The sequence below is a fragment of the Phascolarctos cinereus genome, unplaced genomic scaffold (genome assembly GCF_003287225.1).
Source record: "Phascolarctos cinereus isolate Bilbo 61053 unplaced genomic scaffold, phaCin_HiC Scaffold_2;HRSCAF=192, whole genome shotgun sequence".
Taxonomy (NCBI): domain Eukaryota; kingdom Metazoa; phylum Chordata; class Mammalia; order Diprotodontia; family Phascolarctidae; genus Phascolarctos; species Phascolarctos cinereus.
In genome coordinates, this window is record NW_027555625.1 from 231,280,781 (window position 1) to 231,307,644 (window position 26,864).

The window sequence follows — 26,864 nt, forward strand, 5'->3', positions numbered from 1 at the left end:
TACCATCATATCCAACACTATCATCATTGCTGCTACCATCATCTGTATTAATAATGAATGTCCATGGAGTATGATTTAAGTGAATGCTTATTCCGATTCTTGCAGCTGCAGATTCTTTAGGATAAAAGGTTATTTTACCTCCCTCCCCTTAAAAAAAATGAGGCAGCTCACAGAAGGTTGAAGCATCGAGGAGATGCTTTAATGCTTGGCCATTAGAGATGCTGTCTCTGCTATTTTTTTGTTTCTTCCCAATGTTAGAATTTTCATCATTACCTGACAAGGGTTGGCCAGACCTGGAGTGATGGCTTTTCTCTACCTTTAATGCTGACTATATATTATGTTGTACTAGTAAGCATCCTAGATGAGGAGTCAGAAGACCGGGTTCTGGATCTGATTCTGCCCCTGATTCCCTGTGTGATATTAGGAATCAGTGTCCTTCCCATTTCTGAGCCTCAGTTTCCCCATCTGTAAAATGAGGGGATTGGATTAGATGAGTACTAAGATCCAGCTTTGGCATTCTAGCCTTGAGATAAGAGTCAGGAGATCTGCATTCTAGCCCTGGTGCTGTCCCTGATTCACTGTATAACCTTGGGCAAGCCAATTCCTCTTGGTGAATATCAGGTTTATCCCCTGTAAAATGAGGGGGTTGAACTAAATGATTTCTAGGATTCCCTAGAGCACTGACATAACATAATTCTAAGGTATTAACATAATAAGCTACCTTTTCTGGATACACTTTCATTTTAAAAGAGGGCACAAGTTCTTAACTAAAGAACTGAGGGAATTACTAGAATTAGACTTTCAGTCATCTGTGGGGGAAAGTACTTTTTGTTGGGTGAGGAGCAAGCCGGGGGTGGGAGGGAATTTCATTCCATGTTAAATCATACTAAAGGTACCAGATGTGTACTGGTACATCCCTCTCTTTGAATATTATGAAACCATTAGCTAGCCCTTTCTAGGCTGTACTTGGAAAATCATCTGCCTAGAACAGCAGGACTGTTTTCTTCCTGTACATATGTGGTACCTGCACCTAACTGGCACATGCCTGCAATCATCCCACACATACCTGCAAGGGTGGATCCTCAGGGACTCAGGAGCCCACTTTTTTTAATTTTTGGTAAGGCAATCAGGGTTAAGTGATTTGCCCAGATTCACACAGCTAGTGAGTGTCGAGTGTCTGAGGCCAGATTTGAACTCAGGTCCTCCTGACTCCAAGGCCAAAGCTCTATCTGCTGTGCCACCTAGCTGCTCCAAATCACAACTCCTTCTGGCTGGCATTCTTATACACATTTTACAGGTAAGAGAATTGATGCACAGTTTCAGGGACATACCTGTGGCCTAAGGGGTTCTGAACAGGGGCCAGGGATCCCATTCCAGTTCCAGAGAGAAGCCATTTTATAATTTCAAATTGTTCTAATTGTCCATTTTCTATGTCCTACAGTCTCTTCCAGCACTAATATCCATGTTATATGTTCTGGGGTTCCTTCAGCTTTGACATTCTACTCTCTAAAGTTCCTTCCAGTTCTAATGTTCTACAGTCTAAGGCCCTTTCCAGTGGATATGCCTCTGTCTGTTGTTATTCACTGGCGGGAAGGGAGTGCTGCGGGGCCCTAGAAGGGGGAGATGGGCAGAAAGGACCAGTGGTTACATTGTTTAAAGAGCCAGGGAAATGTTCCCACATTCCTGACCCAGAGCCCACAAAACCAGTTGATGTTATCAACACTTCATCATTCTCTAGAGTATAAAGAGCTCAGACTAGGGTGGCAGGAGATGGGCAAGAGGGTGGGTGAGAGGAGGATGATAAAGATGATTCCTTGTGTTCACCAAAGCTTCTGTTCCCTTTGTTTGCCCCATTTTACGTCCTACTTTATACAGTAGGTGCCAAAGGACTGTGGGACCAGAAACCAGCTTTCTGATTATGGGCTGGCACATCTCCATATGCTTATAACCAAATCCCAGATTCAGCAAAAATTATTTTAGGGGCTCAAAGCCAAGGGACTGAAAATTTTGTGATTTCCAGAATCAAGGAAACTATAATCCAAAATCTACTATTTATAGTATTGGGGAATTCTATTCAATTTATAGAATCAAAGCATTAGAGCTGGATGGGAACTCAGAACACAGAATGTTAGAATTAGAAGAAGCTTGGCAAGTGGAGAATGTGAGAGCGAGAAATAACTGGAGAACAAAGAATACTGGAACTAAAAAGGCCTAAGATAGAATGTACAATGTTAGAGCTAGAAGGGACTTTAGAGATCACCTAATCTAACCCCCCTTGTTTTACAAAGGAAAGAGCTGGGACTCAGAGTGGGGAAGGTCACAGAGAGAGTGAGTGAACGAGCTGGAACTAAAAGCTAGGTGGTTTGATTATGAATCCAGTGCTCTTTCCACCATTCACGTCTTTATGAATCACCTACCCTTGCCAAGGACCACGTTAGATGTAAAGTGAGAATGAAAGTGACATAGGGATCTGCCCTCCCTAGTGTGCCACGCTCCCACATGTGCCAGGTGCCCTGTCTGCCTAGGTAGGCTACAGACTTCTCAGCACCAACTTCTTCCAGCTATTCCCAAGTTCTAAGATTACTTGTCAAATGTATCTCTGCCCCATGGGCAGTCCCATGGGCAAGTCCCCTCTCTTGTTTGATTCAGCAGTTGTTAATAAATCACTTCAACTGTATATTGTAGTAACCAAAAATTTTATTAGGAAAATCATGATAATATCAAGTGGTAGCAAGCAGCTAACTTAAAAGACATTCATCACAGATAGCCTAAAATTGCAGCAGGCATCAGCAACTCAAAAGGTCATTTTCTCCTTCCCTCCCATGACTAGCACTCCAGCCTGGTGCTCTAAGCGTCCAAGCTCCCCTAGTTGAGCTACTCAAAGAGGTTCTCAATCAAGAGGAAATAGGGAGGGGAGTAGGGCCTGCCAAAAACACTACTCACACATGTTATTTCATGATTGAAGTCCTAGATGATTTTGTAGCCACTTCATTTTTTAAAAAGTCCATTGACCATCAGCTTTATCTTTTGGAGCTCAAGACACAAAATACAATTTTAACATAAAAGGATAAATGTTTCACAAGCCCTGTGGTAAATATTGATCTCAAAAGGAGTCTATCTGTGCTGTTAGGAGAGAGAAGGAAAGGAGAGGGGGAAATAAAAATTGCTAGCCATGGACTGAACAGATGTTTAGTGATGTAGGTCCTATCCTGAATAGGACACATGCGTAGTTCATTTATACTGCCCTGGCTCAATAATAATACTTTGGGTGTTGGTGACTTGTCACACACTTTTCATGGCAACCATTCCTTCTACCTCTCTGGATCCCCCTACTCTTACTCTTTTTGCTCCCACAAGTCCAAAAGGTAAGAGGGAATTACTTGGGAGACAAGGCCATCTCTCTATACAAGCAGATGCAGTAGCCACCTCATTTTGTTCAAATGGGCTAGATCTTGGGTCCCATAAATGTCTCCATTGCCTGGAACAGGTGAACTCTTGAATTAGATTGCTCTGGTCTATTACAGGAATAGGAGCGATGAGTGTCATATCCTACCCAGCTCAGGGTGGGATATAGAAGATTCACACTGGTATATGATCACAGTCATTTTTTTTCTTTTCATCATGACATTCTCTACCTTTTTTGCTTTCTGTCTTCACAGGTAAGGATGTGGGTCGATGCCTCATCCTTGGCTCCCTGGGATGTCACTTTAAAACCTTCTCTCAATGAGTACCCTCTTCTCTCCAAAGCCCTCTCTGGTCCAGAATATGTCCTTTATCTGCCCTGACATAAGTCTTTTCCCAAACCTTCTTGGGTGATCTCCTTTCTTTATATCTCTGGGGAAAGGTAGAAGACTTAGTAAGAGTGCTAGACGTGAGTCAGGAAGACCTCAGTTCCAATCCCATCTCAAACTAGCTATATGACCCTGGGCAAGTCATTTAACTGCTTTTGGTCTTAGTTTCCTCATCTATAAAATAGGGATAATAATAGTACCTATTTCACTGGGTTGTTGTGAGGATCAAATGAGATGACATGTACAAGCTGACTTGGAAACCTTGAAATGCTATATAAATGCTAGCTACTACACTACTACTTTCTTCAGTAAAAAATTGCAGACTCTGAAAATTCTGGAGGGTAGTCTGCTATTTGTACCACACATTACAAACACACATAAATGAGCATATAATGTTGTTGTTGTTCAGTCGTGTCTGACTCTTTGGGACTCTATTTGGGGTTTTCTTGACAAAGATACTGGAGTGGTTCGTCATTTCCTTCTCCAGCTCATTTTGCTCATTTTATAGATGAGGAAACTGAGGCAAACAGGGTTACGTGACTTGCCCAGGGTCACACAGCTAGTAAGGTGTCTGAGGCTGGATTTGAATTCATGAAGTTGTGTTTTCCTGATTGCAAGTCCAGTGCTCTACCCACTGTGCCACCTAGCTACCCATTATACTTTGAGCAACTTTAAATTAAGATTGCCCAAGGGGTCCATGACCCAAAAAGAGTTGGGAAACTTTTCCTCTGGTTTGGTTGATAGTCAGTATCCCAGATTCTCAGCTGTGCTCTTGGACCTGGGATAGCAGTCTCTCTGAGTGTCACAGACAGACTTTACCTATTCCGCGATTATCTTAGCTTCAGACTTGCGTGCCCTACAGGACACGAGGCTTCATCTGCATTCATGGTCTTGTTTCCTGGCTGATAGTACACCCTGAACTCAGAGTTGGCTAGTGCTTCTGCCCGTCTCTGGCAGGCAGCATCTAATTTGGCACTGGTCACAATATACGTATTCTTAGAACTTATTAGCGAAAACCTACTTCAAAGCCAAGAATGCCAAAATGTGTATGGGATAATGAGTCTCCCTCTCAGTAAGTTCCTAACTGGAAAATGCAATAAGTTTTTGATGCCTGATTGTCGAAGGAGGTCCCAGCACCAACACTCTCCTAGGTGACACTGGATGTTAAGATGAAACATGGCACTCTCAAGGCATTGAAATGTTAACAAAGGGAGATTTACTTTGCTCTAACATGGCAAGGATATGCAACAAGGACACAGTGGCTTTTAGCTTCTCTGGACATGGCCTCCCTTGTCTCCATATGGGAAAGTTCCTAGTCTTCAGAGTAGGATATGGTGAAGAAGGACATCTTGCCTTGCATGGTCTTCAGAAATGCATCAAGGCAGAATAGTGCTGCTCCTTTTTGGCTGGCACTTTTTATGCCCTTAGATGACTAGGAAGGTGCATCAAAGAAACCAGGGGACGGCTTTATCTCCTTTTAGGAAGAGCTAATCCATGTTACAGGAGGGAAGAAGGAGGAGTGATCCTAACCCATGTTGTGGGGAAATGCTGGTAGATGTTCCTATCACACCATTGCTCTTCTGGGATAAGATTGCTCACAAGCCTTCCAGGCTAGCGTCCGCATGTAACACGATATGATTACTTGGATTTGAGAAGCCAGCACCAGTACACATGTGAACTAGTCCCTAAAAACTCATTTATATTTTTTGTCATAATGACTTCCAAATGGTGCCAAAGGGGTGAGATTGCCCCCTTTTTTGCCCTTCTGTGTCTAGTTCTTCTCAACCATACACCTACAAGTGAGCTCGAGAGATTTAGCAATGGTTGCATTTTCTGATAGTAGCCAACAAATCCTAGAAAATGTCTAAGCTCTTGAAGATCCTAGGCATAGAGGACAGCCTGTGCAAAAACATGGAATCAGTGTTTTGAGTTCAGAGAACCAGACATGTACTCTATGTTGTACATGAAGGTGAGTAACATGTAATAAGTTTATAATAAAGTAGTCTGAAGTCAGATTGCGAAGGACTTTAAATGCCAAACTGAGTTTGTTTTTTATCCCAAAGGCAATAGGGAACCCCCAAAGTTTTGGAGCAGGGGTTGTTCAGCTTAGGAAGAAAATTTTGGCAGGTATTTGGGGGATGGATTGGAGAGAGTGCGAGACTGGCAGCTGGAAGTTCAATGAGGAGGCTGTTGGAATAATCCAGGTGAGAAGTGATGAGGGCCTGAACTCTAGAGGTGGCCACACAAATGGAGAGAAAGGGATGGCTACCAGGAGATGTCATAGAGGTAGAATCAACAAGTGTTGCTATGGGGGATGAGGGAGAGAGAAGAGTTGAAGATGATTCTTAGACTGTTAACCTGAGTGATTGAAAAGATGGTTGTGCTGCAGATAGAACCTAGGAAGTTTGGAGGAGGGATGGGGAAATAAAGGCTCTTATCTTTGCACTGGCAAGCTTATTATCCTTCTGGACAGATACCTCACTTCATCTTCCATCCATCTCCCTCTCCCCAGGAAGGTTTTGAAATTTCTTGCCAAGTTCTTGTCCTCCATAGGGGGTCTAGCAACTAATTTCCAGACATCCTCTTCAACTTTTATCTCTTTGGGGACGCTGGAGTGTTGTGCTATATCAGGTAATTGGCAAGAGCACAGACATTGTTCCAGTCTCCTTTTTGAGCACTCCAGCCTGAATAGCTTTGTCATGGTATGCGGTAGATAACACTGAAACTAACACTGCTTGATGGAGTTCTACTGCCACTAGAATACACAACTTACTTTTTTTTTACTTTGATTTTTATTTTTTCAATTAACAATTGTTTATTTTTTTCTCCCACTTACCTCCCCTCCTAGCCACCGAAAAAAAGAAAAAACAAAACCTGTGTAACAATTATGCATAGTCATGCAAAATAAATTCCCACTTTGGCGACGTCCAAAAATATGTGTCTCATTCACATAGAGGCAGCTAAGTGGTACAGTGGAGTCAAGAAGAACTGAGTTCAAATTTGGCCTTATACACTTATTAGCTGTGTGAGCCATGGACAAGACACTTAACTTCTATTTGCCTTAGTTTCCTCATCTGTAAAGCAGGATAATAACAGCACCTACATCCTAAGGTTGTGAAGATCAAATGAGACGATATTTGTAAAGCACTTAGAACAATTCTTGAAACCTAGTATATGGTAATAGCAATATTGTTTTAAGAACAACTTTGAGTGAGTAAGTTATTTTGTCTATTATAAATACCCAAATTAACTAAAAAGGACATATGAAGAAAAATGCTATCTGCATCTAGAGAAAGAGCTGATAAATAGAAATATGTGTAGAATAATTTTACATACATACATATGCACACACACACACATATACACACCATTGCTAGGGAGGGGAGAGGAAAGAAACAAAGAAGAAAAAGAAAATTTACATAATTTTGTTGTATACTTGAAAGGAATAGTAAGTTGTGCATAGTAGAAACCTAGTAGGCACTATATAAATGTTAGCTATTATTGAGATTATTATTATCACTGTCATTCTGCACATTTAGTCCATTACTTCTTTGTTAGGAAGTGGATAACATTCTTCACCATTAGACCTCTGGAATCATGATTAATCATTGCATTGATCAGAATTCTTAAGGCTTTCAAAATTTTGTTTGTACAATGTTGATATTATTGTATAAATTGTTCTCCTTTTTCTGCTCATTTCACTTTGCATCATTTCATACAAGCCTTCCCAGGTTACTCTGAAGCTGCCTCATTTTTTCTTATAATCCAATTGTATTTCATTGCATTCATATACCATAATTCGTCCAGCCATTTCCTGGCTGATGGCACCCCATTAGGTGCCAATTATTTGCCAACACCAAAAGAGCTGCTACAAATATATGTACAAAAATATGTTATTTTTTGTACATATGAGATTGTTTCCTCTTTTAAAAAAAATCTCTTTGGGAGTATAGATCTAATCGTGATGTCACTGGGTCAAAGGTTAAGCACAGTTTAGTAACTTTTGGAACATATTTTCAAACTATTGTTCAGATTTTCTGTCCCAGTTTGCAGTTCCACTAACAGTGTATCAATGTGACTGTTTTCCTGCAGCCCTTCTGACATTTGTCATTTTTCTTTTTTGAGTCAACCTGGGCAATCTGATGGGAAGTGATTGCCTAGTCGTGATCCTAGTTTACCCCAGACTCAATTATAATGAACCAAATAATGCAACAGTGATAACAATAGCAACAGTGCAATAGCAGGTAATTATATACATATATTTGCATATGTGCATGTGTATATGCATATATACATACAAACATATATTTGCACAGGACAGTGATTTCATGGGTGTCAGAAATACCCAGAATGGAAACCAACTCTATTGATATAGACCAGTCACTTGTGTGTAACTTAAAATCTTAGACAGTTACGTAGAGCATTGAGAAGTTAAACATCTTCCTCTTGACTATATAAGCTAGTAAGTGTCAGAAGCAGGCTTGAGCCCAGGTCTTCCTGAGTCCAAGGATGTCTTTCTACCGTGCCATACTGACTTTAAATCATAATAACTTTCATATGACATTTTAAGGTTTGCAAATTGCTTTTCATTTGTTATCTTATTTGATCCTCACAGCAGCCCCGTGAACTAGATGTTGTATCCCCATTTCATAGATAAGTGAGGGTGAGAGAAGTAGAGTGATTTGTCAAGGCTTCTCATATAGCTAGTCAGTATCTGAGGTGGGTTTCCATTTCTCATCTTCCTGACTTTAGGGCCTGCACATTATCTACTATGCCATTCTTTGGGGACAGTACACATATTGGTTCTTACTATGTCACAACATTAAAGGTATAGTGAAACAACAGCTGGTCTACTCAGGAAGGGTCCCAGTTGGAAACAATAATTAAGAAAACAAAACTTTGAGCTGCCAGTTATACCCTGGAGAAATGGCCAAAAAAATTTTTGGGGATACTAATCCAACACTCATCTAAACTAACAGGCTTACAAATAAAAAATTCACCCAATTCAAAGAAAGGAGGGAAATCCCCCAAATTACCTGTGCATAAAACAGGGTTTTTCTCACCCAATGTGACAGGCTCCCACTTCTGACATCTTTTCTGTCTGCATGGGGCAGATCATAGTCTTCCCAATATTACTTTCTTTCTACTATTCCTGAATCAGGGGTTATTTCTCACTTGTACTTTCCCTATCCATTGACAAGTCTTTTCTCCGGGATTGATCCAGATGTTGTTAATTTAAGGAATAAATGTTTAATCAAAGAATTATACAAATTATTGACAACATTCATATGGCCAAACATCTACATATTTGTAGAATCCTACTTTATATAAAGCGGAAATGTATCAAGTATAGACTATGAAAGAGCAAATAACAATTTAAGGTTAGAGTAATTTTTACATTATAAAATTAACTTGTTTACAAAATACATTTTACCAAACTTTTTTTCTGAATCAGTGAGTCAATGACTGTGGTGTTTTTAAAATGTGTTCCAAGAAAATACAAATTGAGTGATAGTTTTTGTGCTCAAAATAGAACAGCACAGAAACAAAGGCTATACCGAACTGCCTAAAACAAGTTAGACAAGACTCAGGAGCCACCGTATTCTCTAACTTCATAGAGAGCTCTCTGATCAGTAGTCTTACTGTAGCTTTGCAAGACAACTCAGTGTGATACAGAGAATCCTTGTGACTTTCTAGTGAGAAATTACAACTTAAAGAAATTATTGGTATCTATTGTCAATTTGAAATAAATCTGTAAAAATTCTTCAGTCGACTATTTCAGGTTATCTTAGAGTACTTCATCAGAGATAAAACTGGTATTTTCCCAAAATAACCTTAATAGGAACATCAATATTATCATATATTATTTAGCTGTAGACAAAATGAATCTTTTCTCAAAAATAAGATCCAGATGTTAACCAAAACCATCTAAATAGAAACAGTGGGTGACTTTAAAAGGCTTTTGCTGCAGGGAACTTAAAATTGTGACATGTATCATCAATAATGATCACATGATAGCCAACATTTGTATAGTGCTTTGAGGTCTGCAAAGTGCTTTACATATATTGTCACATTTGATTTTCACAACCCTGAGAAGTAAATGCTATTATTATGCCTATTTTTTAGATAAGGAAACTGAGGCTGAGATGTTAAGTGACTTAATGTGTTCTTGACTCCAATTCCAGTGATCTATCTACAACTTACAAAGTCAGAGTTTTCTCCTTTCCTTTCCCTCCTTTCCCACTCCATTGCTTGAATGATTGGGATGCTGACAATCCAGGGTCTTCTAGGCAAGTCTCTCTGTCAGAATAGCTCTAAATCTAGGGGAATAAGATTTGGGCGTGGCGAGTAGAAATTGTCATAAATATTGCCAGAAGCACAAGCACCCACAAGCCTACCCCCTCCAGTTTCCTTTTATGTTGTTTTTCTCCGCATTATATAGCTTGGGAGTCACAGACTTCCCTTTTTGCTACGCTCACCTAACCAGAGCAGAGGGTTAAAAGTAAAGACTTGTGGAAGATAAAGTTGTAGAGGTCAAATCATCAATGGTGAGATCTGGAAAGGACCTTAGACCAGAGAATGTCAGAGCTGGGAGAGACCTTTAAAGCAAGGAATGGCAGAGCTGGCATGGGTCTTTGCAATCATATAGTCCAACTCACTCATTTTACAGGTGAGCAAACTGAGGCCCAGAGATTTGCCCAAAGCTGCACAGTGGCAGAGGCTGGCTTAAGCTCCCCTGGGCTCCAACTAACTCAGGTGGCATGATGTTACCTGGGTAACCTGGGCAGCTGGCTTGCTTTAACTCAGGCTCTTCAGGTGCTATTGCTGCTAAGTTTAAGTTCGTGTTTTCTACTAGGGAAACAGGGTAGTAATACACATTGTATGTACAGGATATGTACTGTGTAAGTGTATATTATATAAAAGTTATATATAGACATACTATAATTTTCTGAAATACTGCCACCTACTGGTATGAAGTGTTCCATTCCCTGAGCACTTTGTATGTGGTTTTTACCAAGTTAATAGTCTCATTTTCTCCTTTGCAGCTGTGTAGATAAATTTGGGGTGAGTTTCCATCTTGAAATCAGATTTCTTCCCTTCAGTAATAATTAACCTCTTGTTATAAGAGGACAGTTATCTTAGAATAGATTCTGTTAGGGAGTGACTTCTCTATAATATTAGACATTAGGACAATCCTCTCCTGCCTCGCTTAGGCTTTCATGACTCTGCTTGGTTGTGACTTTCATCTTATCCAGCAGCTTTGTATTTCTCAGTCTACTTTGTAGATTTATCATTCACGACCTTCTTCATATTTGTGAGTGTGCCTCAGGGTCCTATCCTGTGTTTTCTCTTTCTTTCTCTCGACTCTTTCTCAGCGATCTCCTCAGCTTACATGAGTTTAACTCTCTCTATGAGTGATGCTCATACCTCCATAGCCAGTTTAGACCTCTCCCTGAGCTCCACTTCTGGCTCTCTAACTACTTGCTGGACATTTCCATCTGGACATTCCATAGGTGTCAACAAGTCCAAAGAAGAACTCATTCTGTTGTTCCCTAAGCCCAGCCATCCTTGCTTTCCTGTTTCTGTCAAGGATACCACCATTCTTCCAATTTCCAAGGTGTGAAACCTAGGAGCCATCCTAAACTCTCTACTTGCACTCACCCTCCCACATCCAACCAGTTTCAAAGTCTTGATTCCACCTCCTTAGCACCTCTCAAATGTTTCTTCCTCCCTTCCTTCCTTCCTTCCTTCCTTCCTTCCTTCCTTCCTTCCTTCCTTCCTTCCTTCCTTCCTTCCTTCCTTCCTCCCTTTCTTCCTTCCTTCCTCCTTCCCTCCTTCCCTCCTTCTTTCCTTCCTCCCTCCCTCCTTCCCTCCTTCCCTCCTTCCTTCCTTCCTTCCTTCCTTCCTTCCTTCCTTCCTTCCTTCCTTCCTTCCTTCCTTCCTTCCTTCCTTCCTTCCTTCCCTCCTTCCTTCCTTCCTTCCCTCCCTCCTCTCTTTTCCTTTCTTTCTTTCACAGGCCATAACCCTAGTCCAGGTGCTCATGCTCATTGCCTCTTACTTGGGTTATTAATAGCTTCCTAACTGATCTCCCTGGCTTTCCCCTCTCTGCTTCATTCTCCACACAGCTGTCAAATTGATATTCTTAAAACATAATTCTGATCATGTCCCTCTCTTACTCAAGAATTTCAATGGTTTCCTCTTGCCTATGGGGTAAAATACAAACTTTTTGATTGCTATATAAAGCTCATCACATTCTGGCTTCAGCCTATTTTCCCAGGCAGATTCCATGTTATTCTGCTTCACACTCTTTGCATGAAGCAAACTGGCCTACTTCTCTCTTCCTTTCTCTGTCTCCTGATTCCTTTTCTTTTCATGCTTAGAAAGCTCTTTCTCCTCATCTCTGTCTCTTGGGATCCTTGGCTACCTTTCAAGGCTCCATTTCAGTGCCACCTCATTCAAGAGGCCCTTCTTGATTCCCATAGATGCTAGTGGACAAGACAGAGGATCAAAAGTCCACAGATTTCGAGTGGGAGGGGACCTTAGAGATCGTTTAGCGCTGTCCTTTTATTTTACTGAGGTTCCATGATTTAGAGAAACTTGCCCAAGGTCACTCAGCCATTACATGGAAGAGTCAAAATTCTAGCTTGGGTTCTGTGGCTCCCAATTCAATACTCTTTCCACAGCACTACACAATTCCTACTTGCTGAAGCCTCAGTTTCCTTGGTTTTTAAATAAGGGACTTGGACTAGGCGATCTTCAAGGTATCTTTCAGCCCGAAAACTGTGTGTCTGTATATGAATTTAAACTTGTTTCAGAATGATTGACTCTTAGAGAGACAGCATGGTGTAGTGGAAAGAACATTGCACCTGCCACCTGTAAATCCAGGTTTGCCTCTTGCCTCCACCACTAAATAACTGTTACCTTGGACAAATCACTTAATTGCTTTCTGAGCCTCAGCTTTTTCCTCTCAGATGACTTGCATTGCTTTCTCATTAGAACTATTCTGGGGAAAAGACTTTTGAAACCTTAAATGCTATAGAACTGTGACTATTGTTCTTATCTGGAAGGAATGTTAGAAACCATCTAGTTCTTTCTCCTAATTTTACTAAGGATGGAAATGGAGAAACTGAGGCCCCGAGGGGGGAAGGGACTTATCCAAGGTCACAGAATAAGTTAATGGCACAGCCAAGACTAAGACCCTAGATCTTATGACTTCCACTCCAGAACTCCTTCTGCTACAGTGGGATGGTGCCATTTACTTTGCTAATAGCTTCAGCCCACTGAGCAAGAAAGCGCTCCCATGGAAATCTTTGAGAATTACCCTGATTTTGGAAGCTTGACAACGAAGAAATGGTGAGGTGTCAGGCTGCAGACAGCCCCGGCTGAGAAATAACAACACCTCAGATGTGTGTGCCTTCCTACTAATTAATGGCCTTTGAGCTGATCATTGCACAGATAACCAGAATATGTATGTCCCTTGTGAATTTTTACCTGGGAAATAAAAATAAAAAGTTGGGTTTTGGTGAAAGGAGTAAAATATTTGGACTGGGAGCCTGATGATAGGAGTTCCAATCCCCGCTGTCTCACTAATGTCTGTGTGACCTTTGGCAAGTCACTTAGTTTCCAAATCTGTAAAATGGGGAAGTTGGAGTAGATTAGCTCTAAGATATTTTTACCAGTAATAATGGTGATAATGATAATTTGCATTTCTATAAGACTTTAGGATATAGAAAGCAGTCCCTGTCCAGCTCTAGCATTCTGGTTTGGTGTAACGAAATGGACACTGGACCTAGGGTCAGGAGACCCAAGTTGGGATTCTGGCTCTGCCACTTGCCAGTCACATGACTTTAGGAAAATCACTTTCCCTCTCTGAGGCTCCATTTTCTCATCTGTAAAATGGGAATAAGAATAGAACTTTGTGAAGCTACCTGCCTCACAGAGTTGTTGTGAAGAAAGTGGTTTGTAAAACACTATATAAATACAGCAATGATGATTTGTTTATGATTCTCATCTTGCAGAAGAGGAAACAAAGGATTTCCTCACTAACCCCAGCATCAATGCATCTTCTTATTTGGAAGCTTCAAGATGGTAAATACATATCTGGTCTGGGGTCTAGAAATGTCCCTGCAGCACTGGGGCTGAAAAGTTTAGGCCTGCAGGTTGTACTATCAATTTAGGACCCACCATTTGCAAATATTTCTCTTAGAGCATTTCGTTTAGAAAGAAGGAAGGAAATCAGCATTTATTAAGCACCTACTATATGCCAGGCACTTTGCAAAGCACCTTACAAATATCTCACAACAACCCTGGGAGGTAGGTGCTATTATTATCCCCATTTTACAAGGGAGGAAACTGAGGCAGACAGTGGTTAAGTGACTCACTCAGGATTATACGGCTAGTGACTGAGGCTGGATTTGAACTCATATGTTTCTGATCTGAGGACTAGTGCTCTATCCACTGTGCCATCTAATGGCCTCCATGAGGCAGTAAGGGGGCTTACCAAGGCGAGATTCATTTTACCCTGTGATTCATATCTGTAACTTTGATGCTCTAAGGAGGATATATTTCCTGTGATGTGAGGGAGAGACAAGGGAAGAAAGAAGCACATGGAAGAGGGGCCTAATTGAGGTCATTTGAAAGAAACTAGATGATGAGCCCCTATCAGTATGATTTTCTTACCTGATTTACTTATAATTTTATATATTTGTGCTTGTATTAGATGTCTAATATAGGAGGCACCTACGTGGCTTAGTGGATAGAGTGTTGGGCCTGGAGTCAGGAAGACCTGAGTTCAAATCTGGATTCAGACACTCACTAGCTGTGTTACCCTGGGTACTTAACCTCTGTTTGCCTTAATTCACTGGAGAAGGAAATGGCAAACCACTCCAGTATCTTTGCCAAGAAAACTGCAAATGGAGCCACAAAGAGTTGGACCCGACTGAATAATAGTAGCAACAAATATCTAATACAAGTATATCGTATATTCATACTATATTTATAGTTTTATCAATATCCATGATCCGTAGATGAAAACTCTTGGGAAATATCACTGAATAAATAGCCAGGAGAACTGAGTCTGACACAGAGCCTCCCCTTGGCCACTCACTTACTGGGTGACTGAGGCTTCTCCCTCCTACGAGTCTGAGGTTCCCTATCTATAAAATGTATTGAGGGGGAAAAGAGGGATCAATATCGACCTAATTGATCTCTAAAATCCCTTCTAACTTTGATGTTCAGAATGAGTCTTGTGATCTAGAACTTGGATAATGAAAACTAGGCCAGGAAGATTGGCTGAAGAAACTGGGGATGTTTACCCTGGGGAAGAGAAGGCTCAAGGGAAACATGGGAGTCATGTCAAGTATTTGAAGGGTTCTCCTGGGAAAGAGGGATTCGATTCATTGTGCTTGGCCCAGGAGGGTGGGATTTAGGGCAGTGGGTTGAAATATGGTTTATGGATCATAGATTTAGAGATGGAAGAGATTTTTGAAGTGGAATGAACTACCTCTGGAGGTCTTAGAATTTAAAGCCAAAGGGGACCTTAATGAATTTTATAGATGAGGAAAATGAGGTCTCTCCCAAGAGATTCGCCTAAGTTTACACAGGTAGAGCCAGGTTTCTAATTTATCCCCATCAGTCCCTAATCTGGTGATATTCTCACTATACTACACTGCCTTAAGTGGGTTCCCCATTACTAAAAGCCTTAAAGTAATAATAGCCTTTATTTATTGAGTACTTTAAGGCTCATAAAGCACTTTATAAATATTATCTCACTTGATCCTCACAACAACCTTCAAGGTAAATGCAAATATTATCCCTACTTTACAGATGAGGAAACTGAGGCAAACAGGGTTAAGTGACTTGCCCAGGGTCACACAGGAAGTGTCTGAGGTCAGATTTGAATTCATGAAGATGAGTCTTCCTGAATCTGAGCCCAGTACTCTATCCACCTTGCTGCCCCATTGATTCGCCCAGGGTCACACAGCCAGTAAGTGTCTAAAATCGGATTTGAGCTCAGGTCTTGCTGACTCCAGGCAGCTAGGTGTTCTGAGACGCAGAGCACCTGGGCCTGACGTCAGGAGGACTTGGGTGTGTCATGCTAGTGTCCCTATTTTCCACATCCTCTCCAACATTTGTCGTTTTTCTTTTCCGTCCTATTAGCCAATCTGACAGGTGTGAGGTGGTAGCTCAGAGTTGTTTTAATTTGCATTTCTCTAATCAATAGTGATTTAGAGCATTTTTTCATATGACTAGAGATAGCTTTGATTTCATCTGAAAACTGCCTATTCATATCCTTTGATCAACTTTTTGATCAATTGAGGAATAACTTGTATTCTTATAAATTAGAATCCATTCTCTATATATTGGAGAAATGAGGCTTTGTTCAGAGAAGCTTACTGTAAAATCCCCCTGCATCACCTCCCTCTGGCTTTTTGCTTTCCTTCTTATGTTGGTTTTGTTTGTGCAAATTTTTTTTTTAAAGGCAATTGGGGTTAAATGACTTGCCCAGGGTCACACAGCTAGTAAGAGTCAAGTTTATGGTCTGAGGTCGGATTCGAATTCAGGTCCTCTTGACTTCAGGGCCAGTGCTCTATCCACTGCACCACCTAGCTGCCCCTGAGCAAAATCTTTTTAATTTAATGTAATTTAGCTGCAATACCATTTGGTGCATATGTGCTTAGTATTGATATTACTTCATTGTCTATGGTACCTTTGAGCAAAATGTAGCTTCCCTGCTAATCTCTTTTAATTAGATCTATTATTGCCTTTGTTGTCTCTGAGATCATGATTGTTTCCCCTGCCTTTTTTTTTTTTTGGCAGTTGGGGTTAAGTGAAGGGCCCAGGGTCACACACCTAGTAAGTGTCAAGTGTTTGGTCTGAAGCTGGATTTGAACTCAGGTCCTCCTGACTTCAGGGCTGGTGCTCTATCCACTGCACCACCTAGCTGCCCCTGCTTTTTTTTTTTTTAACTTCAGCTGAAGCATGATATATTCTGCTCCAGCACCCTACCTTTACTCTGTGTGTCTCTGTGCTTCAAGTGTTTTTCTTGCAAATAACATATTGTAGTATTCTGGCTTTCAATCCATTCTGCTATCTGCTTCCATTTTATGGATGAGTTCATCCCATTCACTTTCACAGTTATGATTACTAACTGTGTATTTCTATCCATCCTACTTTCCTTCTCTCTCTCTTTCTCTCTCTCTGTGTCTTTCTTCACCGTCTCCCTCTTCAAAAGTGTTTTGCTTCTGATCACTGCCTCCCCCAATCCACCCTCCCTTCTATCAACTTCCCCTCCTCTTATCCTCTTCCCTTCCTACTTCACTGTAGGGTAAGTTATATTTCTATGCCCAACTGAGTGTGTATGTTATTCCCTCTTTGATCCAATTCCAATGAGAGTAAGGCTTAAGTACTGCCTATCACCCATCCCCAACCCCATGTGATAGCCCTTTTGTAACTCTTTTATGTGAGATAATTTACCCCATTCTACCTCTCGCTTCCCCCTTCTCCCAGTGCATCCTTATTTCTCACCCCTTAATTTAATTTAATTTTTTTGGATATCATTCCGTCATAGTCAACTCAAACCCATGCCCTGTCTATGTATCCTCCTTCTAACTATCCTAATAGTGATAAAGTTCTTAGGAATTACAAGTATCATCTTCCCATGTAGGAATGTAAACAGCTTAACCTTATTAAATCTCTTGTGATTTCTCTTTCCTGTTTATCTCTTTATGCTTCTCCTGAGTCTTGTTTTTGAAAGTTAAATTTTCTATTCAGCTCTGGTCTTTTTCATCAGGAATACTTGAAAGTCCTCTATTTCATTAAATGTCTATTTTTTTTTCTTGCTGAAGGATTATACTTAGTTTTGCTGGATAACAGGTTCTTGGTTGTAATCCTAGCTCCTTTGCCCTCCAGAATAGCATATTCCAAACCCTCTGATCCTTTAATTCAGAAGCTGCTAAATCTTCTGTTATTCTGACTGTTGCTCCATAATATTTGAATTGTTTATTTCTGGCTGCTTGAAACATTTTCTCCTTGACCTGGAAGCTCTGGAATTGGACTATAATATTCCTGGGAATTTTCATTTGGGGATCCCTTTCAAGGATGTGATTGATGGATTCTTTCAATTTTTATTTTACCTTCTGGTTCAGGGTAGTTTTCTTTCATAATTTCTTGAAATATGATGTCTAGGCTCTTTTTTTGATCATAGCTTTCAGGTAGTCTGATTCTCAAATTATCTCTCCTCAATCTATTTTATAGTTCAGTTATTTTTCCAATGAGATATTTCCCATTTTCTTCTTTTTTAAAATTATTTTGAAGAGGCAGCTAGGTGGTACACTGGATAAGAGCACTGGCCCTGAAGTCAAATCTGGTCTCAGATCAAACATTTGACACTTACTAGCTGTGTGACCCTGGGCAAGTCACTTAACCCCAACTGCCTTAAAAAAGAAAAAAGAAGAAAAAAATTATCTTGATTTTATTTTATTGTTTCTTGATGTCTCATGGAGCCATTAGCTTCTGCTTAGCCAATTCTAATTTTTAAGGAATTATTTTCTTTAGTGAGCTTTCATACTTCCTTTTCTATTTGGGCAATTCTATTTTTTAAGGAGTTTTTTTTTTACCTCTTTTTTGCACCTCTGTTTCCATTTGGCCAATTCTATTATTTAAGGAGTTCTTCTCTTCTAGTGGATTTTTGTGTCTCTTTTACCATTTGGTCTATTCTGTTTTTTAATGGGTTATTTTCTTCAGTATTTTTTTGTTCATGCTTTACCAAGTTGTAGACTCTTTTTTCATGATTTTCTTGTATTACTCTTTTTTTTTCATTTTTTCCTCTACCTCTTTAATTTTTAAAATTCTTTTTGAGCTCTCCAAGGAATTATTTTTTTGGACCTAAGACCAATTCACATTTTTCTTTGAGGCTTTGCCTCATTGACATTTGACATTGTCTTCTTCTGAGTTCTTGTTTTGGTCTTCCCTGTTACCACAGCAACCTTCTATTGTCACTTTCTTTTTTTGCTGTTTGCTCATTTTTCTAGCCTATTTCTTGACTTTTAGCTTTATGTTAAAGTTGGGTTCTGTTTTTGGGGTGAAGGGGGGGCACTGTTCCAACGTCAGGTTTTCCATGCTACTGTTTTCAGAGCTAGCTCCAGGGCTCCGTAAGTTTTTAGTTCTTCCAAGGTGGTATGATCTAGGCAGAGGTGTGTCACTCTTCTCCCGGCCTGTGCTCTGGTTTGTGAGTGACCAAAAGCGTTCTTTTCCACCCTGGAACTTTGACCAGGGTCCCCGCCCCTGCCGGTCCTCCTGACCCTGGGACTTTATCCTGGGACAGGTATGGGCAATGCAACAGAGCCCTCTTCTCAGTGCCCTTGTAATCTCCTTCTGACCAGTTGTCTGACCCCCTCACAGCCTGTCGGCTGAGAGCTCTGCTGATTCAGTCAGTCCCAAGGCCTGCTGCTGGCTTGCTGGGGTAGGGTCCGCACCGGACTGAGCTCCGCTCTCACCTTAGTGAGACAGACCTTCCCTGCCAATCTTCTAAGTCGTCTTGGGCTGGAAAGTTGTTTGACCCCGTCCTTTGGTTGGTCTCGCCACTTCAGAATTTGTTTCTGAGGCATCATTTTAGCATGGTTTGAAGGGGAACTTGGGAGAGCTCAGGTGAGCCCCTGACTTTACTCCCATTCCGCCTGTTCAGGTATGTTCGGACTACATTCCCTCTGAGGTCCTCTCCAACTGGGATTTTGTGTTGCGTAGGTGACAGCGATGATAATCAGTGCTTCACGTTGGTATGCGCTCTGTGTTACGCCGTGCGCACTTGCACCGTCCCACTTGACTGTCTCAGCATCTCCATGAGGCGCGCGTCCTTGTGCCTGACGTACAGAGGGATAGCAGCGACGTGGAGTTTAAGTGGCTCACCTGATCAGGCAGTAGTGGAGGGATGACTCGGAGCTCGGCGTATTTTCCATCATAATAGAATCCTCTCTGGGGTTGAATTTGGCTCGGATGTCAGAGAAAGGTCTGGAAAGGCCTGGAAGGGCTGGCAGAGTCACCATGAAACTGTACTTGCTCTTACAGCCGTGACCTGTGCAGTATCAGAGTGGAGCGGTTGGAGCCGGTGTGTTGAACCCTGCACTGTCTCTTTTCGAGTCCGGAGGAGACAAGTCCTAAGAGAGCCGAGGAATGGGGGTGCTCCCTGCCCCCCACTGGAGGAGAGGGCTGGTTGTGTGGAATACTGGAGCCATCAGGGAGTGGAGTGCAAACAAGCTCTGAGTGAGTGACGGGAATGGACTAAAGAGGCAAAGTGGAGAGTCAAGTCTTTTCTGAAACAGCAAGTTTATTTATTTACTTTTTGCTTTTTGGTGAGGCAATTGAGGTTAAGTGACTTGCCCAGGGTCACACAGCTAGTAAGTGTTAAGTGTCTGAGTCTGGATTTGAACTCAGGTCCTTCTGACTCCAGGCCGGAGCTCTATTTGCTGTGCCACCTAGCTGCCCCCCGAAACAGCAAGTTTCAAAAAGCCCCAAGTGCCAGAGGAGATAGCATGGCATAGTGGCTACCAACCTCCCTGGGCTTCCTTTAAATCCGAACTAAAATCCCGCCTTCTCCAGGAAGCCTTCCCTAGCCCCTCTTAATTTCAGGGCTTTCTCTCTTTTAATTATTTCCTATTTATCTTTCTATAGAGCTTGTTTTCTATATATTTGTTCGCTGGTTGTCTCCCTCATTAAATTGTAAGCGCCTTGAGGGCAGGGATTGTCCTATGCTTCTTTTTGTGTCTCTAGCCTTCAGCACAGAGCCTGGCATATAGTAGACACTTAATAAATGTCTATTTATTAATTGATTGCTAGTGAATAGAGTGATGGATTTGCAGTCAGGAGGACCTGGGTTCAAATCCTACCTTAGACATGAAATAGCTGCGTGACCCTGTTCAAGTCACTTACTCTTTCACCACGTTTTCTCGATTGAAAAATAGAGGTAGTGATAGCTCTTCTCTCACAGGATCATTAATAAGAATAGCTTGCATGTATGCAGCACTTTACCTATCTTATCTCTTGATCCTCACAACAGCCCAGTAAAGTAGGTGCTATTATCATCCCCACTTTAAACATGAGGAGACCAAGGTTGAGATAGGTTAGATGATTTGCCCAAGATCACATGGTGAGCAAGTGTCTGAATCAGGATTTGAATTCAGATCTTCTTGACTCTCAGTCTAGCTCTTGATACATTTCACCACCTACTTGCCTGCTACAATGAGGATCAAGTGAAATAATAGATGCAAAGTATTGTGCACATTTTAAAGCATTATTTTTAGCATTATTATTAACCCCGATGACACACAGGGTTTCAGACTTGGGAAGATCCCTAGAATATAGAATTATAGAACAAAAACAGACCTGATAACATAGAACATAGAATTGTAGTGCAGGAAGGGCCCTTAGTGGGAAATGACTTGTCCTGGGTCACACATCTAGTAAATAGTAGAGCTGAGACTCAAACCATGCCCTCTGACTCCAACTCCAGAGGTCTTTCTACTATAAGATGCATCCGGAGGGTGAGGGTTGGCTGGAGGGTCTCAGTTCCAATACCTTTTAGCCTCACCCAGCCCAATCAAATTTTGAAGCTCTCAAGAAAAAAAAGTCTTTATTCAGAGCCAAGAAGACGTGGTTCCAGTTCTAGCTCTGTCATACACCGGCTGTGTGACCCTGGGTAAGCATTTCATTTTTCAGGGCTCCAACTAACTCTTTAAGACCCTAAGTTACAAAGAAGATGCTGCCCTATGTTGTAGAAAGAATCTCGTCATCTGGGAATGCTCTGTACTAATGAAATCTTGTGCCTATCAGGGTTTACCTGTTTGGGCTAGAACTCTGTTTCATTCTGCCCTGTTTTGGAATTTGAATTCTAGTGCCTTGTCACTCCTGGGGCATTTTTCTCTTTTCCAGGCCTTATTTTCTTCATCTGTAAGAAGAAGACCATTAAAATAGAGCAGTGGTGTCAAATTCAAACAGCAACATAAACAACTGCACAAAAGGATCCTTCCAGCAGCATTTAGAAAACCACAGATGAACATTATCTATGTTCTGTTGCATTTTTATTCTTTGGTTAAATATTTCCCAATTACATTTTAATCCAGCTCACTCAAGAGTGTTGTTAGCTGCCTAGGGTGTGTGTTTGACACCTCTCACCTATATATTGTCCAAGGAACATTCTAGCTTCAAATGCTATGATCCTGTCCCCTTTTCAGTCCTGCTTCCCCCACTCCCAGCCTAATTCCAGGAATAGGAATGAAATTCTCATTCTGGGAGTTCCACATCTTGTTCTGACAGCTGGGAGTAAACTGGGATGCTGGATCATGAGGTAATAGCTAGCTAGGCAAGATACATATTGGATGATCTGCTCCCCTTCATGTAACCTGTATTCCAAACAAACTGGATGGCTTGCTGTTCTTTGATCAGTCTTGTCCTCTTCCATCTCTGTGCTGTACTGATACTCACCCTGGTGACTAGAATGGATTTTTCCTCCTTCCCCAAATCTTAAAGCTGAAAGCAAGGGTGAGAGGTAAATGTTTAACGACCCACTCTCTGAAAACAATGCTTTATTATAATATTGCTCAGGACACATTTTTTAGTTTAATCAGCATTACTAACATTTTCTCTGTCACTTCCTTAAGCTGAGACAATCAGCAAAACAATAAATCAAACCCTGATTTGTAGTATTTGCTGATTTCTAATGTGCAAATGCTCACACTGAAAATTTAATGATCAGCTCTCAGAAGCCTGTTTGAGCTTACTCTAACACACTTCTGGTTGGAAAGAGACTCAGAAGTCATTTAGTCCAACTCTTACCTGAACAGAAATTCTGTCCACAACATCCTGGGCAAATGGTCATCCAAGCTTCTCCCTGCTGTATCTCCATCTAGAGTCAAATATAGGTCTGTAACCCTAAAATGAGATCACTTTGAATGGAAGAAAAATTATATATAAATTGGAAAACGACACCAATTGTAGGCTGCATTTGGGTTTATACAAGGCAGATTGGGGACAAAAGTGTGTGGCCTAAATTTAGCCTCCTTTGGTCTTTTGACTCACTTTTGTTATTAAGTAGTAACAAGAAGCAGAAGAGATCGTAGATACATAGATACAGATATCTATTTTCATAGATACTCATGGTGTGCTGGGAGAAGCACAAAGTTCAGATATGATACAGTTGCTGCCCTTGTGGTATTCACAGTGTCGGGTGATAGAATGAGCAGTGGGTTTGTGTGATGCTTGGGCAAATCACTTAACTTCTGGGCCTTGGTTTACACGACTCTAAAATGAGAGGTTGGACCAGATGATCTTCTAAATTCCCTTCCAACTCTATCAATCTATGTTCTAAGGTCTAGGTCCAATTCTAACCCTTCTATAAAACGTGGGGTTATAGGACCAGATGGATTCTAAGGTCCCTCCTAGCACTAAATCTTTTTTTTTTCTTAATTTAATTTATTTTTCTTTGTTACGTTTAAAATTCCAAACTGTCTACCTCCATCCCTCCCCACCCCACACTATGCATACTTCTATTTATCAGTTCTTTCTCTGGAGGTGGATAGCATCTTCCTTCATAGGTCCTTTGTAGGTGATTTGAGTATTTGTAGTATTCTTAATAAGTTGGTTGTTCGCAGCTGTTCTTTGAACAATATTGCTGTTACTGTATACAACATTCTCATGGTTCTGCTCATTTCACTCTCCATCATTTCATGCAAGTCTTTCTATGTTTTCCTTAAGTTAGACAGCTCATCATTTCTTCCAGCACAGTAATATTCCATCACAATCATATACCACAACTTGTTTAGCCATTCTCCAATTGATGGACATCCCCTCAAGTTTCCATTTAGCATGAAATCTTTGTAATCCAATAAGCCAACCATAAAACCCAAATTCTACTACAAGAGAAATTGTGAGTAGGGCAGGAAAGCCCTGGAATTGTCTTTCTTATAGACACTCCTTCCTCTGATTGCCACCTTGGGTCTTTTATCCAGTGCAGCCCCTGTGATGTACTACAGCCATTTTGGGCTTTGGGAAGAATTCATCAGCCTCCTGTGAATTGGCTCCAAGTTCTTCTCTCTTCTCCCCTCTCCTCCACAACTGTCCTGATCAAAAATCTGCTTGTTGGTGGGAGGAATGGTGAGCTTAGGCTTTCACTGCAACTGAAGGGTTATTTTTTCTAATGGATTGAATGCCAAATTGGACCAGCCTTGGCCCTCCTGCAGATCACTCTCTTGTGTCTCCAGGAGCCCTGGCAGGGCAGTTACTCACTCAGATCCTGTTGTTCTCTCTCTCTGGCCCCCACAGTCCCAGCTCTCATAACCACTGGGGCCTTCCGGAATGGGAGGAAAAAGAGGGCCGTGGCCCATGAGAGAAAGTCAGCTGGGTAAGTAGATAAGAACTGGGACCTAGAAAATGTCTCCTGGGGCTAAACTTGGGGCATGTCACTTCCTTTCTGAGTTGTAGTTTCCCATTTGTGAAATGGGGAATGATAATCCCTGCCTTGTCTACTACATGGGGTTACTGCGAGGATCAAATGAGGTAATACATGGAAAGTACATTTAAAACCTAAAATCCCTGTGTAAATGAAAGTTACTTCAAAAGGTCCACCATTTTACTGGTCTAGGCACTTCCTCTACCAGCCTAGATCTAAACCCCTTTGCATCAGAGTAAATAGTCTACACAGGTTACTATGGACCAAAAAAATCACCGCCTGGTGGCCAATCTTCAGGTAGTAAGTCTTTCCATAATTAGCTAGGCTGGGCCTTAATGGACAGGCAAACATGGCAGGTCTATCACTGGGCTCATGCTCAAAGACTTTCCATCTCGGGGGGTCTTGCCAGAGCTCATACTGGACTGGCAAAATCTTCAAGAACCGTGGGTCATGAGCACCCCATGAAGACAAAACGTTGGAGGAGGTCTGAGATGGAGGGTAAATGTCAGTTAAAAGAACAACAAGAAAAACAAACATTCATCTTGTTATTGTTCTTTTTTTTTCGGCTAGGCAATGGGGTTAAGTGACCTGCCAGGGTCACACAGCTAGTAAGTGTTATGTGTCTGGGGCCAGAGTTGAACTCAGGTCCTCCTGAATCCAGGGCCAGTACTCTATCCACTGCACCACCTAGCTGCCCCAATGTTATTACTCTTCTTGAAAATCTTTCCAGGACTCCTTGTTTCCTACTGAGTCAAATCAAATCTCCTCCATAATGGAAAGTGCATTGGACTGGAGATGCAGGAAAACTAGGTTTGGATCTCAGCTCTGATATTTATCAGCTTTGTGACTATGGGCTGATCACTTCAGGTCTCTCGACCTCAGTTTCCTCATCTCTAAAATGGGGATAATGATAGCACCTATCTCATTGGGTCACCGTGAGGATCCTATGGGATAATATATGTAATTACTATTATTGTTGTTATTGTTATTACATTCCAAGGTCCCTTCCAGCTCTGACACTCATTCCCCAATGTTGAAGCAATTTAAAAATGTTTCTTTGTTGTTGTTGTTAAGCCCATGCTTTCTATAAGGGTCATAGAGTGAAAAGAGAACATCTGCGAGTGGAGTCAGGCCCTACTAATTGGTAATAATTCATACTCGCAGGATTTAGAGCTTACAAAGTTCTTCATCTGAAAAATGGGAATAAAAATACTTGCACTTCCTCCTTCAGAAGGTTGTTGTAAGGAAAGTGTCTTGTTGACCTTAAAGTGCTATGGACATACCATAATTATTTTTGTAATAATACGGTATCATTATACTGTATTAATAATAATAATAATACAGTAATCATTGTTGTTAGCCAGTTTTTAGGTGGTGTAATGGATAGAGTGTTTGGCCTACAGTCAAGAAGACTTGAGTTCAAATCCCTCCTCAGACATTTACTAGTTGTGTGACTCTGGGCAAATCACTTAGTCTCTGCCTCAGTTTCCTCATCTGTAAAATGGGGCTAATAACAGTACCTACCTCTCAGGTTTGTCAAGAGACTCAAGATAATAACTGCAAAGTGCTTAGCACAATGCCAGACACATAGTAAGCACTATGTAAATATTAGCTATTATTATGATTATTGTTCCTGATATCAGGAAAGCGCTAATTACGTTTTGTGAAAAAAAATATTCTGTGTTCACTAATCCATCCAAGAGCATTTATTTAGTGCCTATTATGTGCCAAACAAGCACTGTGCTGGGGACTAGGAATACAAAGAAAAAAGGAAACTAGCCCTTCTCTCAAGGAGCTTGCCTTCTATTGGGGGAAGCACTATATACTTAGGGAATTAAATACAAGTACAATGTCATTTCCCTGAGGAGAGTGCCAGCAGGTATGTGTCTCATGTTTTTGTTAAGCAAACACACTCATTCTTCAGATGTATAATGGGCATCACTTTTCTTGCCTTCTCAGTGAGTGGGGGAGGAGGTGAAAAGAAGGGGAGGATCTGGAACTGAAAATAAAAGTAAAAAAAAAAGTATGGTCATTGTAGAGCCTGTGTGACCTTTGTTATTATTTCTCACTGCTCCCCAACATGTGTGACCCTAGATCAGTTTACATTTCTAGAGGAAAAGCCCTTTTTTCTGCTGATTGACCCTCTGGACTAAATGTTGCATTTTACAGGTGAGAAAAGGAGGGGAAGTGACTTATCCCAAGACTCACCCAAAAGTAAATAGCAGTGCCATAATCAAACCCAGGTTCTCTGACTTCAAATCATAGCAATCCCTGACTGCTCTTGGTTTTACAGGAGGAAATTAAAGCCCAGAGAGGAGAAATTACTTGTCCAAGGCCACACAGTGAGTTAAGAGGCAAGATGAGAGCTAGAAGACGGTGGGAAATATGACTTCCAGCCCAGGCACTTTATATAATTCTGTGTTGCTTTTCCCGTGAAAAAAGCAATCACTTGCGCTCTAGGGAGGGGTTCTTTGCTGGCTTTGCGGAGGGTGTCTTTGAATTTCCGTTAGCTCAGTGCTCAAACCCATGGCCAACAGGCCACATGCTGTCCAAAATGCTCTTCAGTGCTCCTGAACCAGATTAAAATGTAAGTGGGAAAAATTTAACAAACCAAACAAGAAATACAGTAGAAC

General features: G+C 41.2%; 1 protein-coding gene across 1 annotated transcript in view; it reads left to right on the forward strand.

Moving 5' to 3' along the window:
• Window positions 1-26,864, forward strand: part of LOC110206636 (somatomedin-B and thrombospondin type-1 domain-containing protein-like) — a 33,059-nt gene that overhangs the window by 2,352 nt on the left and 3,843 nt on the right. The window contains exons 3-4 of the mRNA XM_020984184.2: window positions 19,857-20,051; window positions 24,105-24,183. Of these exons, the coding sequence (XP_020839843.1) occupies window positions 19,857-20,051; window positions 24,105-24,183 (274 nt within the window). The remainder of the gene's footprint in view (window positions 1-19,856; window positions 20,052-24,104; window positions 24,184-26,864) is intronic.